This window comes from Vicugna pacos, chromosome 19 (assembly GCF_048564905.1).
Source record: "Vicugna pacos chromosome 19, VicPac4, whole genome shotgun sequence".
Lineage (NCBI taxonomy): Eukaryota > Metazoa > Chordata > Mammalia > Artiodactyla > Camelidae > Vicugna > Vicugna pacos.
In genome coordinates this window covers 24990712-25011406 of record NC_133005.1, presented here as the reverse complement: position 1 = coordinate 25011406, position 20695 = coordinate 24990712, and the positions used below count along the sequence as shown (strand labels likewise).

General features: G+C 38.0%; 1 protein-coding gene and 1 non-coding gene across 2 annotated transcripts in view; one reads left to right on the top strand and one right to left on the bottom strand.

Annotated features, from left to right (window-relative positions):
• CBFA2T2 (CBFA2/RUNX1 partner transcriptional co-repressor 2) overlaps window positions 1-12173 on the bottom strand; it is a 127728-nt gene extending 115555 nt beyond the window's left edge. Inside the window, exon 1 of the mRNA XM_031687917.2 lies at window positions 12003-12173. Coding sequence (XP_031543777.1) covers window positions 12003-12036 — 34 coding nt within the window. The 5' untranslated portion in view covers window positions 12037-12173. The remainder of the gene's footprint in view (window positions 1-12002) is intronic.
• Window positions 12174-13035: 862 nt separating this feature from the next.
• LOC116284364 (U6 spliceosomal RNA) lies at window positions 13036-13138 on the top strand. The gene has a single exon (XR_012061904.1). It is a non-coding gene; the product is annotated as a U6 spliceosomal RNA (small nuclear RNA).
• The last annotated feature ends 7557 nt before the right edge of the window (window positions 13139-20695 follow it).

The window sequence follows — 20695 nt, the reverse complement described above, 5'->3', positions numbered from 1 at the left end:
ATATGCACACAATGGAATATTACTCAGCCATAAAAAATAATGAAATAATGTCATTTGCAGCAACATGGATAGACCTGGAGATCATCATCGTAAGTGAAGTGGGCAAGAAAGAGAAAGAAAAATGACATATGATATCACTTATATGTGGAATCTAAAAAAAAACAAAAGACACAGAAGAACTACTTATTATTTATAACTTAGATGACTGATTTCTTGAATATGGGTAAGCATACCTGACTGTCCTTTATTGACTGGATTACTGCATGATACTTATTTTGTGGTTGGCTTTATTCCTTTGATAACTACATAAGTCTAAAAAGCTAAAGCTCTAAACTGTTCCTAGAAACAATGATCAGTACATATATGTAAAAGTAAAATAAATATGTGCAATATATTGTATATATGTATTTATGTGCAATATATTGTATATGTGCAGTTAAATTGTCACAATTCTACCCAATAAAAGTGAAACCTGGAAAAAAAAAATGACTGCACTGATTCCAAAAGAAGACAAATAGAACAGAGAATACGTCTTTCACAAGTAGAAACTGGAAACCAAAATTGATTTCACCAGCTACACTATTTCCTTAACAGTTAATTCCAAAACAAAACAAAATGAAACAACCAAAAAGCAAATGGAATTACTGGTGAAATGCAAAATGGTACAGTGCAGCCACTTGGGAAAACACTTTCGGGTTTCTCAAAAAGTTAAAATTACCATAGAATCCAGCAATCCAACTCCTAAGTATTTACCCAAGAGAAACAAAAACTTATGTTCATAAAAGACCTGCACATAAATGTTTAGAACTTTATTCATAATCATCAAAACAGGAAAGGAAACAACCCAAATGTCCATAAACTGGTAAACAAATTTTTAAAAAATCATGGAACATACAGTGGAATGCTACTCAGCAATAAAAGGGAATTATAGATACATACAACATGAATGACTCTCAAATTACAGTAAGTGAAAGACAGCAGATACAAAGGCATAAAAATTGTATGGTTCCATTTTATAGGACATAGAAAAGGTAAAAACTAGACAGAAAAAAAAAATTAGAGGGACAAAACCCAGTATAGTAGTTGCCAGAGGCTGCTAAATGAGGGGAAAGGGACATGAGGGAACTTCTGGGGATGACAGAAATAATGCACATCTTGATTGGTGTGATTACAAATGCACACATTTGTCAAAACTCATAGAACAGTACTCTTAAAAAGAGTAAATTTTATTGTGTGTAAATTATAGCTCAAAAAACCTAACTAAAAAAGAAACTACTCCATTTACAGATCTGGGGGGAAAAAGGAATACTTAATTATTACAATATTTATGCTCTATTTGGTTCAGTATTTGTTTAAGAAATTTTAACTAAACTGCCTAACAACTGCTGGGTTAAACCTCTCTGCGGAGGTTTTACCAGAGATGCCATGTTTTCAGAGAAAGCATTCTCTCTCTTCAATCAGTATTAGAGAAGTCTGTTACTAACATCAGAAGGCGGGGTGCTTCTCTTTTCTGAAGAATCAGTATTATTTTGACAGTGCTCACTCCAGTAGTCACCATTACTTGACTTTCATTCATCATCATCTACTCCCTTTCTTCTATTCTCCTCATATACCAAAATGTCAAAAAAGGCAACCTACAGTTCTGGCCTACAAATGTATCTGAGAAACCAGCACACCAAAATTCCTTCTTTGGAGTTTCAAAGGCAGATTACTCAGTAGCAAATCACTCTGCCTTTTTACATGAAAAAAATTAAAAATTTTCACTATGTGTCAAAACCAAAAGTCAGCAGCTGTAAATTACTAGAATAATGTAAAATTTTAAAACTATTCACCCAGGGTAAAGAAGACACTCCATGGCTGAGAGTCAATTAAATGCACTTGCAAAAGGTGAAGAGAAAACAGATTTATTTAAAATTAAGAATTTCAAGTTATTCTGAAATTCTGTAAAGACAGAAGCACCAAGAAAAAAAGAAACCACACAAAATATTTTTTCACCTATGTCTGGATTTATATGATAAATCTGATCTTAAAAGTACACATGAAAAAAAAGTACACATCAAATTTCTTAAGTTGAACTGCATCTTAAATCACTGAAGAGCTACCCCAAAGTAACTTTTAAATATAATACATTGACCCTCAGAACAAAGACATATACCCTCAGAACAAAGACAAAACACAAAGAAACAAATAAAACACACACACACACAAACTGCAAACAGGTTTACTAACTGAACTCCGGGTGGTAGGAATTTCACAGTAACATAGGTCAGTAATTCTGGAGCTATTTCCTGTATATTCTAGGATTGGGCAAATAAGTTAATATATTGTGGATTATGTGAGTTGGATTGACAATCCCTAGGTAAGACAAAGGACTTACAAATACGAAAAGGATAAAGGCTAAATTAGTATGAACATATAGCTTTGTTTTGGTTTTTGTTTGTTTTTTTGGAGGGTAGGTAATCAGGTTTATTTATTTACTTATTTTTTAATGGAGGTACTGGGAATTGATCCCAGTACCTAAGTATACACTCTACCACTGAGCTATATACCCTCCCCATCTTGAACATGGAATTTTGAAACTGAGTTCCCTTATGGAGCTTATGATTAATCTCTCTATACAAAACTGTACTCCTTTCTTATCCCCTCTGACCTCAATCCTAACTGAACACTAATCAACTAGATTCAGATGACTAAAATTGCTGTTACTGATAACATCATTAATGTACTAAAGTTGCTATTATAGACATCATCATTAACATACATACTCAGGTTATTACTCCAGGGCAAGATGAGCTAACAGATCCCCAAGCCATGAACCACTTTGGCCAGAGAATCATAAACCAAAGACATCCTGACTTCCAAAACTACTACTAAGAAGTGTCACCGAAATGTCACAAGAAGGTGATTAGCCACAGCTTCTTTGTTCTTCTCCTTTTTAAAAAAAAAAACCCTAACTCAAAGACCAAGTGGGATTGGGTCTGAGGATTGTCTCTCACTCCCTTGCTTGGCACCCTGCAATAAATCCTTACTTTACTGCAAACTCCTACTGTCAGAGTCTGGCTTTCTGTGCTGCAGGCACAGGAGCCCTTGGCTCAGTTTCAGTTTTTATTATATGTAGATTAAAAAAAGAAATAAATGTAGATATATATGTGTGTTTGTGTGTGTGTGTGTGTGTGTGTATATATATATATATATATATATATATATATATATGCATACATGTATATATCTATATACACATTTCTTAGCTCTGCCCGTTAAGAGGATCTAGAAGCAATGACATCCCATAGCAATGAGCAAACACAGCAGCCAGATCTTGATTTCAAAGTAATTTTCTCCACTAACAAGAATTAGGAGAGAAGTATCTTGGAGAAATGGCTGATTCCAAAGCTCACATAGGAAGACAAGGCAGGATATATTTTTTTGTGCCAGAAAGTAAGGAATTGGGTCAAGAATGTTGGAACTTGTCAAAAGCTAGCTTGAAGGGGTTCCCATTGGCCAAATCTGGGACAATGTGAACACTACAATAAATAATAATGGTAACAATGGTGGGGGAGGATGTAGCTCAGTGGTAGAATGCATGCCTAGCATGCACAAGGTCCTGGGTTCAATCCCCATTACCTCCATTAAAATAAAACTAAAACTAATAACTCCCCCCACTCCAAAAAAATGATGGTAACATTATAACCTACTGAATAAAATAAGAATCCATATTAATATATATAAATAAGGGTAAGGAAATTCTGCAGCAGAGTATTAACTAATAAGCAAAGAAGAACTGATAGATCACAGTACAACTCTCATAGTAATAACTGACTCAGGCAAACATCATCAACAGAAGCTACAACTAGTAGGTAAAAGTTTGACAAAAACTAGATATTTACATCAACTCAGTATCTCCCATAACATTACTAATTTAAAAGGAAAATATTAAAACTCTAGTGGAAAAACCTGACAGACCACCCCAAACAAGTGATCAAAGTTAACATCACCAGTACTGAACAAATGGACATTGTGTGCCTCCTGATAGAATGCAATGAGGGCGTGATACCACTTTGTGATATTTCTGTCAAAATGCACAATCTGAATCTATTTACAAGGAAGACAAATTCAAACTGAGGGATATACTACAAAATAAATGGCCTATACCATTCAAAACAGACAAGGTTATGAAAAGACTGAAGCCTTCTTCCAAACTGAGACTAAAGACTGGATAACTAAACATGTGATCCTGGACTGGATCCTAGACTAGAAAAAAAAAATTTTTCCCTATAAAGAACATTACTGGAACAAATGGCAATATTTGAATAAAGTCAGTATGTTAGATAATATTATACCAAGTCTGTATTTCCTGATTTGATAAATATATTGTTGTGGTTTCATATGAGAATGTCCTAGTTTATCGGAAATATACGTTAAGTTATTTAGCGTAAAGAGGTATCACATCTGTAACTTACTCTAAAATAATTAAGAAAAGTAATATGCATATATAAAGAGAAAAAACATAGAAAATAAAGTGAAATGTTGACATTTGGGGGATCAAGGTAAATGGCATACGGGAATTTTAACAATAATTTTGAAACTTTTTCCTAAATTTGAAACTGTGTCAAAATACGGAAGTTTGAAAAAAAAAGAAAAAGGAGTAAAAAAAAAAGTTTTTTTCAATAATGCAAATCACCATCCTTGAATATGTTTGTTTTTCTAACATAGTGTCATGCAATATATTTAAGAAGAGATGAGTATAGTTTAAACCACTTAGCCAGACCAACCTACCAAGGGGAAATTAAGGAAGAGCTTATGAAAACTAGAATTGCTGAGTTCTAAGCAACTCTAAGCAGCTAGTGAATGAATGCCTGAGGAGCTAAGATCATCATCACCTTTTCCCCCATCTCTCCCTCACCACTCAGAACCTCCCTCTCCTAAGCCACCTCTACCTTTAATCTCAGCCATAAAGATCTTGCTTTCTGCTTGCCTCCTCCCTAGAAGGTTGACTCTACTTCTCTAGAAGGAAACAAAATGAAAGACATAATCACTTTCTCAATATTAAAGACAAAAAAAACTGCCACATTTTTGGTGGAGAAAAATGTCACTGGTATTTCAGCTTTTACTGAAGGGAGGAGAGGATGGGTAGTGGTAAGGAGACAGTAAATAGCCAAAAACTAAACGTGAATTGGAGGAAACAGTGATTTTGATTAGTGTTGCTCTAGAGTTATAAGGTAAAAATGCATAAATCCGTGTTGTTTGAATGTCTGTTCTTACACAGCTTTGAAAAATTAAAAGCAGACAGAACCTCTGCATAGAGATGGCTAAATTCGCAAAGGAATAAGGGAAACATTTGTAAGAGCGGAAAAGGTCAAAGTAGTGTATCAAGGGAGCTATGCTATGCCTGGTATTAACATTTCACTTGAGCTGCTGGAGAGGTCAGACTACATTACGTATTTGTCGCTATCAGTTAATTTAATAGAAAGGTTTAGCCAACTCCAAAGCTATCAATTCAGACAGAAGATACCTAGCTCTGAGTTATTTGGAATTTTACTTTGATTTCTGCATTTAATTACAGCAATACAAAATAGAGGGGCAGGGAAGAAGGTATAGCTCAAATAGAAGAGCACCCGCTTAGCACGCACGAGTATCTGGGTTCAATCCCCAGTACCTCCTCTAAAAATAAATAAATAAACCTAATTACCTCCCCCCACCAAAAAACACAAAAACAAAATAGAGGGGCAGAATCATATTATAAAGAGCTACATTCCAAAGTAAAGGTTACCGCATAGTCCATATACTATATTTGATGATCCATATTTGACAACTCCTCACAGGGCCATGCAAAATTAGCACGGACATTTCTTGGGCTTTTGATGTTCATTGCCATCATCTGCTTCACTGCTAAAATCAGGAAACATATGGGATGAATTGGTAAAGGCTGCTGAGAATTTCCGCTGCCTTTTTGTTTTGTTTTGTTTAATTCATCACTAAGGCCAATTCAGGATACCTCTGAACAAGACCAAGAACTAATACAGCAGTCTTTAAATTATATCCATTCCTAGGACACTTTTTAATAAGAAAAATGTCAGGAAAAAAAAGTTGTTGAACAAAGATGATGGGAAATCTAGTATCTTCAGGAAGCACTGGGATTCTTTGGAACACATGTCTAAAAACCTCTAATCTAGTTAGTAAAAAGCAGTCATGTGACAGAGAGTGAAAAACAGTGGGTTTTGGACTCATATCTCAATGTACAATGAATGAAATCATTATCAGGATTGAGTGTGAATAGTGTATCTGCTACTGATTAACTGTGTGACCTAGGGGAATTTATTTAACTTCTCTGAGCCTTATTTCTTCATCTGTAAAACAGAGATGCTAACTCCCTCTCAAGGTTGTTCTAAGAACTACATAAGATGAAATATGTTAAAAGTGCCCAGTAGAAAATCTAAGCGAAGATTTAAAAAAAAAAAAAGAATTCAACTGGACTGACAGATTCCGTTGACGTATCTGCTATAGACTCATTTCACAAGTTTAATTTACGATACCGGAGCCAGCCCTATAATTTCAGATAGCCTGAAGGCCTTTGAGGGGCCAGAGACAGAAACCAGAGACAAAGGCAAAAGCTACTTAACCAGAGACAGGCTCTGTCACGTGTATATATACTAGCTCATATTACACACGGGTCCAGTCAGTACAGCGCTAGTGAGGCCCCTCTTCTTTGTAATCTCACTAAAACAAAAACAATAACTAGGGGAAAGAGTCTCCCTCATTAGCCTTCAAACTTCCAAATTTAAGTGATCACTTTCTGTAACAGGAGGTTCAAAACAATACTCGAAAACTAAGGACTGAGGATAAAACCAGCAGGTGAGAAGTCTTACTTTCCCACTTCTTTCCTCCTGTTTTCCTTACCCTGGAAGAGGTATGAACTTGGTGAAATAATTTATCTTTATCCTAGTGCTACAGTCATTCATTGTACGCTATCATTTAAACCATCCTTTCTGTCTAAAAGCTTTCATTAAATTCAAGTAACTGATGATAAAGTTTGGATTTGCATATCCCACACAACAGGCTTAATATTCAAGAACAAGCTTAAAGTCAATTTCTCTGCGTATTTTAAAAATTTATCTGTCTGTATGGAAGCCAAAAGGTTACAAGCCATCATAAATGTACTCAAAAGTCAGAGATGAAGATAAAAATCATTGCAAGTGCCCACGACATGATTCAATTAAATAAGTCCCAATTCTCGAAATCAGTCAACAACCTTCAAAACAACCAAAATCAAAGGATAACTCTGTTCCTAATAGGAAAACTTACACCCAATTCTATACAAAAAACCTTCAGCTCATTTCACTGAACTCTGCCTTGAGGCAGGGGTGGGGGGACAAACAGAACATGGGGCAACAAAGGTTCTGAACATCCTCCCCTCAAAAAGGCTAGAAACAGCCAGGAACAGTTCTGTAGTACAGCAGTATTTAGATATCTTATCTGAACTAACCCTTCCCTTATTTTATTTTTCAGGGGGGTGCTACGTTTGTTTGTTTATTTATTTTTAATGGAGATACTGGGTATTGAACCCAGGACCTCATGCATGCTAAGCACACACTCTATCACTGAGCTATACCCCCTGCTCCCCATCCCCTTATTTCAAATAAGTTAACTTAAGGTTAAGAACTCAGGCTCTGCAGTCACAAAAGATCTAGCTTTTAATCTGGGCTTGGTCATTTATTAGGTCTATGACATCTGAGTCAATTTCCTAATTTGTAAAATGAGGATATACACCTACCTAAAAGAGTGGAGGATTAAAAGGCAAAAGGTAAGTATAATGCTTGGCGTGGTATCTGGCCCAAAATAAACATTCAGTATTAGTCATTATTATTATTAGGCAGGAGTTATCTCCATTTATAGATTAAACAAACAAACTACTGAGCCTCAGGGGCTGAATTAACTTCCCAGTAGAACAGGCCTCAAACCCAAAGTCTGCCTCCAAATTCTGCTTTTTCCATTATGCCAAACAACCTGCCTCATGTACATCCCTACCTTTTTAAACAGGCTACTAACTGCAATTTAATTAGTCTTGAGTGTGGTCACAGATTATAGGTGTTTTTAAATCTTACTCTGCTTTTTTTCTTATCCAATAGTTTTGGGGTGAAAATGAATAAATATATCAGTGTGGCATAGCAGGTAAGGACCACAGGAAAGGGTGAGACCCTGTCTTTGTCAGTATGCTTACATAGGGTAGCCCCTCTCCTCTCTGATTTGTTGCTTTTAAATCTGCTATGAGTTGGGCTCAAATACTTTGCTAAAGGTACATGCAGAATATGAGTAAGCTTTGAGTGAAAGTTTGAGGAGTTATCCTGTTAACAAAGTATACAAGCTTCGATCATAGTCACAGTCCCAGCAAGAAAGATAGCATACTCCAGTAAGGACAAATGAAGGAGGGTTTAATAAGGGGACTACAAAGAAGGGTGTGCCAGGATATAAGATAATCACAAAGAATAGTTGTAGTATCCAGAGGAACAAAGGAAATATAAACTTTCCAAACATAGAAGGAGCAAGTCATGTAGAAAGGACCACCTTTAGAGGAACAGCAATCTTCAATCAAGGGACACAGTGAGCCAGAGACAACACCCATAGGAAAGGAGTAGGGTAATTAAATTCTGTAATCTCAGATGGGAAGGAACCCCTTTGATGCAGTCTAGGTAAGTCAGCTTCCCAGGCCATAGAACAAGGTGAGAAAGGATGGAGTGGACCTAGAGAAGAAAATGGAAGGCAGCTAATTCAACCTCAGAGAAGTCATTCCAGGTGTACTTTCACATCTCTTTTTCATCCTAATGGGTTAAGTGCCAGATAAGGAAAGGGTTACTGAACATGACAATTCTCATCCCTTTCGGATAGTAATGCTCAGGGCCTATCTACCGTAAAATATTTGTGCGTGGGTTTTTCACTAATAAGTATGGTCCTTTATCATCCCACTTATAACTATTCAGAATTCTTTGATGGTCCAAGGATTTATATACCTTTCTCCCTACTTATGGACTTTTCACTTCCCTTGCTACGCAAAATAAAAATCACAATAATGCAGATACTATCATAACCCTCAAAGAGCTTATACTTAGGAGTTTACATTCTTAGATAACTAAGAAGGCAGAATGAGTGCCACCAGAAAGGAAAGAGCTGTTGTGCTATGAAAAGTTCTAGAACAGGCTTCCTTGCCATCTGGCCCCTGCCAGGCACAACTCCAGCCAGAACTTAACAAGGTATCCAAGCTTCAATCACGTTCCCTGCAGGTACAGATTTGGAGAACTACTCACCAAGCCCTCAAAGGTGTCCCAGTTTCCACTCTACGCCCTCAGCCAACAAGGTCCACGCCTCATCCTCCTGGTAAAAGCCCCTCTCCTTCTTAGGCCTGGTTCAAATCTCACCTCCTTACCCAAACCTTACTTGGACCCTCAAAGAACAATTAGTATGCCTACTCTGCAGTCCCAAAAGCCATTACTTTGAGCACTTAAAGCACTTTACCATTATCCATATATTTGTGCAGTACCCCTACTAGACCGTGAGATTCTAAGTCATCTTTGTATCCTTAGCCACTAACAGCACCCAAAATAGTGTCAAGCCCAGTATAAGTTCTTTACATATATTAACATATACATTATATTAATATATTCATATCAATCATCACAATAAAACTGCAAATGAAATAGAACTCTCATCATCTCAATAGATGAGAAAAATAAAGTGAACAGAAAGGTTAAATAACATGCCAGAAGTCTCAAAGATAGTAAGCACTGGACCCCAAGATTTCAACCTAGGCACAACTCCAGAACTGAATTTCAACAGACCTCATGGGTTGAGGGGAAGGTCCCACTACAAGGCCAATGGCCTCCACTCCAGGGAGTATAGTTATTATTTACACACCGGGGTGCGGGAAAACAATACTGGGAACTTCTACTTGTATTTGTTTTAACTCATCCTTTGGTAAAATGTCCATCTTTGCACTTGTTATAAAATGTACATAATAGACAGTACAGTCAACACTGTAACTATAATTTAAAACAAACATTCAGATAATGTGTGTGCATATTTACTGACAGAAAGAACACTAAAACCATTTGAGGCCACTGCTCTAGACTACTTCCCCTGGGGACTCTAAGCTCCTGCATTCTCTCTGGCTAGCACTTCAGCCAATCAAGATGGTAGGTAAGCTTCTAGAGGCCAGAGCCTGCTCTTATTTATCTTTGGAAGCCCTACATCAGCACATGGCCTGGTGCTTACTAGATGGTCAATGTTGGCTCTAACTATATCATGAGAATCTCACTGAAAAAGTCCTCTCAACATTTTAATGTAACTTACTATAATGTTTCCAGGTTAAGAGCAAAAGTATAATAAGAACATTGCCTAGGTATGTAATATAGAATTCTCTTAGGAATACTACCAATCAATCAATAAACAAACAAATCTTAGTTACAGTACAGAACCAAAAACTGTACTTTAGGGCCTATTTTAAACTGAAAACTGCACAGAAGAGATTTGGACATTAAAAAATTTAAGTTCAGTAAATGGTCCTTTCACTATACAGATGATGTACCTTTGTCAGACCTAAAGGGTCATCTCTGTCTGCCTCTCTTTAGTAAGAAGCTCCAAAAGGAATGGATCAAACTACCAAAAGCAGCAACTGCAGACTTGACTATGAAGAGGCATTAGCTGGATGCATCTACTTTCCATTTCTTCAATCCAACATTTAATGGGTGCCAAACAAAGAAAAGAGGCTGGGTAAAGCCTCCCTTTTATATGCTGAAGAACGTGGGCTCTGAGGTTAGATCCATAGGGATCCTTCAGTTCTTCAGTTTCATTCTCTGCAAAATGGGCATACGTATTAACTACTTAACTCTTACCTACATTGTCACCAGGATTAAATGAGAGAAAACTTAAAAAATGGATTTATCTGTTTTCCCATTCACCAATGTCTCTCCCTCCCCTCCCCCCAACTAAATTCAAAGCTTGGAGTTTGGTCTATCTAGTTTGTTGCTATATTACCTGGGCCAAAATAGTACTTTTTACTTAATAGATGATTTAATAAATATTAACTGAATAGAATGCAAAATGTCTTCTGCTCAAAAAATGTTGGCTATCATTGCTATTGTAACGAGAAACAATTAAAATCTTATCGTTGTTATTAAGACACCCACCACTCCCCCAAGGATCTCACAATTCTAGTAGGAACAGAAGATAAATGCTGAAAAGGAGAAATGTAGGTAAGAAAAACTATTGGATCATAAAACAGGACTAACCGAAGGCAAAATTAAAATCTTAAACAAATTCGAGCTTTTCCGAGTGAGGTTCACCCTGGACGAGATTTATTAGCGATTACAGCAATGGCAGTTTTCTCGCTTGTGTATATACCAGAGTCCGTGCCAAGCCTTCTATTTGGCCTCACAAAACCCAGAACCAGGATGGAGAGATACTGGAGATGCTCTTCACACCCCCATTTTGCAGAAGGGGGAAATGGGGCTCGGAGAGACCCAAGGTCATAGCCTGTAAATGAGGGAGCCAAGATGTGAACCCAGGCAGCCCGACCCCTAAGCCTCCAATCAACAGGCCCCTCAGAGTGGCCATCCTCACCTCCTCTACCAGACGCCACACACCTCTCGAAATTGGGCGTGTGTAATGTTTCCCCAGGAGCCGGACTTAGTAGCCCCGGCGCCAGGAGAACAAAACAATCCTTGTCCGCGGGCAAGTTCTGTGGACGCCAGCCCGGCGAGGACTCCGAGGCCGCAGTCCCCGCAATATCGCTCACACCTTGAGCTCCGAGCCCTCCAGGGGTGCAGTAAGCGCTGGGGCGGCCTCGGGAGCACGGGAAGGCCCGGCCCGCCGCGTGACCTTGGATTCGCCGCCCTTCTTGGGGCCTCAGTTTACCACCCCGGCCTCGCGCTGGGGACCTCTCGGGAGCTCGCGCCTGTGGAGCTACAGGCCCCTCACACGCCCCCCTCAGCTGCCCGCCTTCCCGCCCCGCTTACGCTGGAAGGCGGCCGCTCCAGGGACGCCCACCATCGCCGAGCGCCGGAGCCGCGCGCCTCTGCCTCCACCCGCGGCCCGGGTTCCTCGCAGGCGCCGCCGCGGGACCTGTAGCCGCCAAGCTCGCCAACCTCGGGGCCGCCGCTGCTGCCGCAGCCACCGCCACCACTAGGCCGCGCGCCGCCCCGCCCCCCAGTTGGCCCCGCCCGCCGGGCACGCCCCCGCCGCGCGCTCTCGCCCGCACGACCGACGCACGCGGAAGGGCCCCAAGACCAGCTCCCGCTAAACCCCGCCCACTGACCTGCCCCGCCCCTTCCGCGCGAACCTACCACCCTATCCTGGCCCATCCTGCTTCTCAGTCCCGCCCCTCCGGCGTCACGCGCGCTCGTCACGTGCACGGCCCATTCTAGGCGCAGGCCTTCCAGCTGTGGCCAGGGCAGCGGCCAAGGCCCAGAGGCGGAGCCCTAGTGGGCGGAGCTTAGAGGGAGGGGACAACTCCTTACCTGAGTTCTCCAGGTTATCTGGTCGCCTTTGCGCACGTCATTGGGCAAGTCACTTCCCCTTTTTGGCCTACAGTGTTACAATTGTCTAAAATGTCATCACCGTAATATTGATAAATCATTATCAATATCATTATTATTATTGAGCTATTTTTATACACACCATCCAGTCAATCCTCACTTTGAGGGAAAGAGGTATTAGTCTTTTCCCTTTTTTTACACATGCGGAGTGGTCTTTCCCAACAACCAGTCCACTAGTTACTGTTAGCAAAAAGCAAAGATGAGATTAGAACCTAGGAACTTCTGACCCAGTACTTTGAGGTACTCCGAACTATTCTGCCTTTCAAAGTCTCAAAACCAGGGATTAAAAAAAAATAGGGATTAAAATTAAAACATAAGACTAAAGTTAAAACATAAAACTCCTCTAGGTACAAAGATACCATAAAATTTTTTTTTTAACTTTGCTTGTCTTTGACAAGTAAGACTGGGATACAATATTTGCAACATATTCAACAAAGAATCAGTATTTAAGCATTTGCTTTGGCAGCACATACACTAAAATTGGAACAATACAGAGAAGATTAACAAGGCCCCTGCGCAAGGATGACACGCAAATTCGTGAAGTGTTCCATATTAAAAAAAAATCAGTATTCAAAATAAGTGACTCCTAGAAATCAGTAAGAAAAATAAGATAATTTGGTAGAAAAATGGACAAAGAGAATGAATAAACATTACACAGGACAGAAATCTAAATGGCTAAAAAACATTTTTAAAGGATGCTCAATCTCCCTAATAATCAGGAAAACACCAAGTGAGTTGCCATATTTCATCCATTAGATTGGAAATTCCACCTGTGTGTCTCCATGCTAAAGAAATTCTTGCTTAAGTGCACAAAATGGTGCATAAGAAGGAAGCTTGTGTCAAAATTATTTATAAGAACAAAAATTGGAATTGGTTTGAATGCCTTTTGTGGAGAACTAGTGAAATAAACTATAGAAAATAATATGCGACATTTAAAAAGTAGGTAGATCTACTGTAGTAAGAGAAGGTTGCCAAGACATAATTGTTAACTGAAAAAACAAATTTGAGTTTCATGCTTGATTCTTTTGCTTTACTTTCAAGTTTTGGATAATTGGATAATTTTTCTTAACACCTACACACTATGTACACTCTAAAATTGTGCTAAATCTAAACCCAAATGCTTAGAGCAAGACAAACTGGATATAAATTATGGCTCCATGCTTACCAGCTATATAGACTTGGACAAGTCATTTTACCTTTCTGAGCTTTGGCAAGTGGCTCATTATAGTACCTAGTTCACAAGATGGTTGCATGAAAAGCACAGTACTTGGTACATTTTGAAAATGTTATTATTATATGCACTTTTTTTTTGCACTTTCTTTTTTTGTTAATCTCTTTTCTCACCCAGTATCCTCCTAGCTTCTGCCCTTCATGCCTAGAAGTTGTTAGTACACAGCAGGTGCTCAAAAAATTCTTGTTGATGAATTTTATTATCATTTGAATCCAGTTATATACTGCCTTGCCTTCTCTCAGCACTTAGCTATCTGGGATATAATGACTGTGCAACACTTTTATTTTTATTTTTTAAAATAGCCTTAGACTCTTTTTAAAAAATATTTATTTATTTTACATTGTCTTTTTTTGGGAGGGGAGGAAGGGAACTAGGTTTATTTTTATTTATTTTACTTTTTTTTAATTAATGGCAGTACTGGGGATTGAACCCAGGACCTCGTGCACGCTAAGCACTCACTCTACTTCTGAGCTATACCCTCTTCCCTTGAGCAACACCTTAAATATTTTTATAATGCAGACATTTAAGAAATTCTTGCTGGATTCAGTCTGGAAGAAGGTAAGAAGGGATGCTAATTGGCATGCCCAAGACCACGTACTATGAAGTGGTTGCCCAGTCAAAGAGGCTGCACATACAATGTTTTGCCACAACACTATGTTCAGGCCAATAAGCATGAATTCATTCATTACACATTTAGTGAGAAACTAGCCTGTTACTCAATGGTTCTCGAAGAAGGCTGCTATCAAAATCATATGAAGCAAGAAACTTATTTAGAAACACATATTCTCACAGGCCCTGATGGTCTGGAAGTCCCTAGGCCTGGAACAGCAAAGGCCACCCTTTAAACATAGAGGAAAAGGGAAATGCCTTTCCCTTCTTCTTGAAGACTTGTTGTGCTTTGTCAAGTCAGACCTGACTTAATTCTATGGCAGCATCTCCATCACTCTCACGCTGGCCAGACAGAACTTAAGACCAGTCTGTACCAGGGCTCTGAGCCTCATCTTTGGGACACATATTCCTCTTTCCACACAACCAACACCCACCTCACTCCTACATACCCTTCATGTATTCAGCTCATCTGGTACTTCCTCAGAGAAGCCCTCTCTAACCCTCCAGACTTGTCAGTCTTCCAAATGTCCACTCCTATACCACATACCTCTTCTTCACTACACAGAACCCATGTGTCATTTGGCATTTATTTTCCCCATTCTTGGATTACTGTCTTTCTCTATAGACCTCAAGCTCCATAAAAATTTTCTTTTTATTGTTCACCGCTATATTTGCAGTGCCTGGAACAGAGGTGGCACTCCATAAATATCTGTTAAATAAATAAGGGATGTATTAAAGTGAAGGTAGACACAGGAATCTGTTAGAGTGGAAATAAGAGTCTTTCTAGTTGGCTAGAAAGCCAACACTCCACACAACAGGAGAATACACATTCTTTTCAAATGGACAAAAACATTCACCAAGATAGACCATATTATGTCAAAAGTCAAAACTTAACAAATTAAAAAAATTGGAATCATACAAATTATGTTTTCTGATAGAATGGAATCAAACTAGAAATTCATAACAAAAAAGATATCTGGAAAATCTCCAATTACCTGGAAACTAAGTAATACATTACTTCTAAATAGTCAATGGGTCAAAGAAGTCATAGGAAAATTAGTAAATATTTTGAATTGAATGAAAATGAAAATACATCATATCAAATCTTCTGGGATACAGCTAAAGGAGTATTTAGATGGAAATTAATAATAGTAAATGCTTATATTTCAAAAGAAGAAAGGTGTCAAGTCAATGATCTAACCCTCTACTTAAGGAACTAGAAAAATAAAAGCAAATTAAACCCAAGGCAAGCTGGTGGAAATAATAAAAATAAAAGCAGACCTCAACTTTTTTCCTAATACTTTTTGCGGGAAAGGTAATTAGGTTTAATTATTTATTTATTTTTAGAGGAAGTACTGGGAATTGAACATAGGACCTTGTGTATGCTAAGCATGTGCTCTACCACTTGAGCGATACCCTCCTCCAGACCTCAGTTAAAGTGAGAAAAGAACAGAGAAAAATCAATGAAACCAAAAGTTTTTAGTTCCTTGACAGGACAAATAAAATTGAGAAACCACTAACAAGACTAATGTTGAAAAAAAGAGAAGCAAAATGTGTCAATATTAAGAATGAAAGAGAACATTACCACAGATCCTACAGATAGTGAAAGAATAATAAAGAATTATCACAATTTTATGCCCATAAACTTGACAACTTAGGTAAGATTGACTGATTCCTTAAAAGATCTAAACTACTACTAAATCTCACTCAAAAAGTTGGTGATCTGAAGAGTTCAATATTTATTAAAGAAATTAAATTTGTATTTAAAAATCTTCTAACAAAGAAAACTCCAGACTCAAAAGGCTTCACTGGCTAATTTACCAAATACTTAAGAAGAGATAATACAAGTTTTACACAATGTCTTCCAGAAAACAAAAGAGGAGGAAACATTTTCAACTCATTTTATCAGGCCAGGATTACCCTTATAGCAAAACCACAAAAAGAAGAGAAAACTATAGACCAATGTTTCTTATGAAGACATAAGCAAAAATCCTCAACAAAATATTAACAAATTATATTCAACAATATATGAAAAGGATAATATGTCAGTGTAAAAATGGAATTATCTTGGAATGCAAAACTGGTTTAAAAACTTAGGTTTACATAAAAACTTGTACTTGGCCATTCATAGCAGCTTTATTCAAAATTACCAAAAACTGGAAATAATCTAAATGTCTCTCAATGAATGAATGGATAAAGAAACTGTGGTACATCCACCATACAAACAAACATTATTCAGCAAATAAAAGGGGACACATTTCTGATACCCACAACTCAAATGAATTTCAAAGAAACCAGACTCTGAAGGCTACATATTCGATTATTTCACTTACAGAAGTTTTTTTTAAAATACAAAATTATTTGAACAGAAAACTGTTGCCAGACACTTACGGTAGGGATGAATTTAAAAGGGCGAGATATCACCTCACATCAGTCAGAATGGCCATCATTCAAAAATCCACAAACAATGCTGGAGAGGCTATGAAGAAAAGGGAACTCTCCTACGCTGCTGGTGGGAATGTAGCCTCGTCCAACCATCATGGAAAACAGTATGGAGATTCCTCAAAAAACTAAAAATGGACTTACCATATGATCCAACAATCCCACTCCTGAGCATGTATCCAGAGGGAACCTTAATTCAAAAAGACATATGGACCCCAATGTTCATAGCAGCACTATTTACAATAGTCAAGACATGGAAACAACCTAAATGTCCATTGACAGAGGACTGGATAAAGAAGTTGTGGTATATTTATACAATGGAATACTACTAGGCCTCAAAAAACAGTAAAACAATGTCATTTGCAGCAACATGGATGGCCCTGGAGAATGTTATTCTAAGCGAAGTAAGCCAGAAGGAGAAAGAAAAATACCGTATGATATCACTCACATGTGGAATCTGAAAAAAAAAAAGACAAATGAACATATATATAAAACAGAAACAGATTCACAGACATAGAAAAGAAACTTATGCTTACCAGGGTGGGGAGAGTGGTGGGAAGGGATAAATTGGGAGTTCGAGATTTGCAGATACTGACTGGTATACATAAAACAGATAAACAAGTTTATACTGTATAGCACAGGGAACTATATTCAATATCTTGTAGCAGCTTAAGGTGAAAAAGAATATGAAAATAAATATATGTACATTCATGTATGACTGAAGCAATGTGCTATATACCAGAAATTGATACAACATTGTAAACTGACTATACTTCAATTTAAAAAATAAAAATAAAAATAAAATAAAAGGGCATAGGGAGGAGCGGAGGGTATAGATCAGTGGTAGAGTGTGTGTCTAGCATGTACAAGGGCCTGAGTTCAACCCCTAGTACCTCCATTAAAGATAAATAAAAACCTAATTACTATCCCCCCCAAAAATAAAAAAAATTAAAGGGTATGGGGAAATTCTGGGGTTGATGAAACTATTCTGTATCTTGATTGTCATGATGACAACATGATTGTATGCATTTGTCAAAACTGACAGAACTGTACAAGTTTAAAAGTGAATCTAAAAGTGAAAAAAATTAAAGTATAATATAAATATATAGCAAAATGCACAAATCTCAAGCACACAGCTCAGTGAATTGTTTCAGGTTTAACACCCTGTCACCTCCACTCATATCAAGATAAGATTCATTTTCTACCACCCTAGAAGGCTCTGTAATGGCCTTCTTCAGTCAATACCACACCCCAAGGTCATCACTATTCCTGCTTCTATCACTACAGCTATATGATTGTTTTTTATTTAACCGCTTTATTGAGATATGATTCATATGCCATATATTCACCCATTTAAAGTGTACAATTCAGTGGTTTTAGTATATTTACAGAGTTGTGCAACCATCACCAGAATCTAACTTTAGAACATTTTCATCACCCCAGAGAGAAACCTCATACTCATTAGCAGTTACTCCCATCCTGCAGTCTCCAGCTCTTATGGTTGCTCTTTTAGAAATCAACTTATTGAGTTATACTTTATGTACAATAAATCACATCAATTTAAAGGGCCCAATTTGATGAATTTTGACAGTTGTGTATATCTGTGAATTCACCAGCACTATCAAGATATAGAACATTTTCATCACCCCTATGTGATTTCTTCCTGTTCCTTTGCAATCATCCTTCCATCTGTACCTGATCTGCTTTCTATTACTATGGATTACCTTTCATTTTCTAGAATTGCATGTAAATGGACTCATTCAGCATGTACTCTCCTGTCTGGCTTCTTTCACCCAGCATTATGACTTTGAGATTCATCTATGTTGTATCTATCAGCAATTTACCTTCCTTTATATCGCCAGGTAATACTCCATTGTTTGAGATACACCACACTACTGCTTTGGAAAAGAAAACTTTCTTGCTGAAGACCTGTGTAGGAAGCGGGCCTGGCTTTGAACATAAAGCTTTCTCAAATTCTGTTGATTTTCAGATACAGAGAAAATCAATTAGTTTCCACAGGTTCACCACTTTTTCTATTTCTTTATTATTCTTGCTTAGTTCACAGTGGGGTGTGTATGTGTGTTGAAGGTGTGGGAGACAGGCCTTCTTGGAACAGATCAGAACCACAAAGCATTAGCCAGTATTCTTTGGTTACCTAAGGCCTACAGGGTCAGGGACACTAACATTTAAGAGTCAGAAACAGGGCCAAGTGCCATAATATATATATATATATATATTTTTTTTAATTTCTTTGTGTGTGGGGGGAGTAATTAGGTTTATTTATTTATTTATTTATTTATTTTTAAAATGGAAGTACTGGCGATTGAACCCAGGACCTCATGCATGCTAAGCATGTGCTCTACCATTTGAGCTATACCCTCCCCCTTCAAGGGCCTTATATTTGAACTCAGCTTGCAATAGCTCCATTTTCCAGCCAAAGGAACTGACGCTCAGAGAGGTTAAGAGACTTAGCATAAAGTTAGTCTGAGTTCAGAAGCTTAGTCTCAGGGGACAATTGAATTCTGACATTCTCTTCACAAGCCTCTGAAGGAGTTAGAGACTCAAACAACCTGAGGAAATTGCTTGGGATTCTGGCTGTTTCTTGTCCAAACCAAGTGGATTGTTTTTCTTTAACTACTGACAAGGAGGATAAAGGTGGGTGGCAGGCAGAAGTGCATGCTGCCTGCCATCTGCCCTGGCCATGCCCTTCCGCTAATGTAGGATAAACACCAGGCCTGGCCAGATGACAGTCAGTGAGGGGAAGCGATTTAAGGGTATATGAGCCTTGTTGGGTAAACAGGAGCCTGCAATGCCCATGGCACTTTAGAAAGCCTATCTGAACCAGAGGAATATTTGGAATGACTGGGAGTTTTCTAATAAGCAAGACTTTTTCTCCATGGGAGGCTGGAGCCCAAGAACTCCCAGAGGGAGAGCTAAACAAGTTGAGTTCTATTATTAAAATTCATTGCTGTCTATGACTGAGAGGAATGTGGACAAACTGATTGTGAGGAATTTGTATACTACGTAACATGATTAAGAATAAGAGGAAAATTACTCTTAACACTGAGAAATAAATTATTCTCACCATGTTACAGTATATCCTTCTCAATCTTTTTCTACTCATGGGCTTATTTACGTAATTGAGACCATATTGTTAATGCATTTCTGCATCTCTCCTTTTTTCACTATTACACATACCAGCATTTTTCATGTCACTAAAAATAATTCATAAAATCATTTTAATGTATAGTCTCATTGTACTTTTGGTAGAATCTGGTGTGACTATTCATTAAGGGCTGCTTTTTAGCTTTTCTGTTAGAAATTATGCCTTATTGAACATCACAGTGCATCAGTCTTTCCTATTTTCTGATTCTTAAAATGGATTTTTCAGAATGGAATTTTTGGATCAAATAATAGCAACATTTTTCGTTTTACCAAATCATTTTTCCACCGGTAGTGGTTAAGCATACTCATGGCAAGACATCTAACAATGAGTATTAAAATTATTTTACAACATTTCCAAATTTATTGCTGAAAATACAGTATATTGCTAATGGCCAATATTGTTCCCTGATGGGTAAATTAATGAGACCTGGAAGTGCCCACCAGAAGTGGATGCCACCCCTGACCTGCAGGCAATGAGACAGAGGCTTGCTCCTCTCAACTCCCACAGCCAATCATTACCCAATTGATTTCACCTTAAATGCCCCTGAGTCCGTGCCTTCCTCCTCATACTCACTTCCACTGCCCAGGGTGAGGTTCTCATCACTTCTTTATTTATTTTGTTCTCTTTTTAGACATTTTATCATGAAATATGTGGTCATACCTGCAG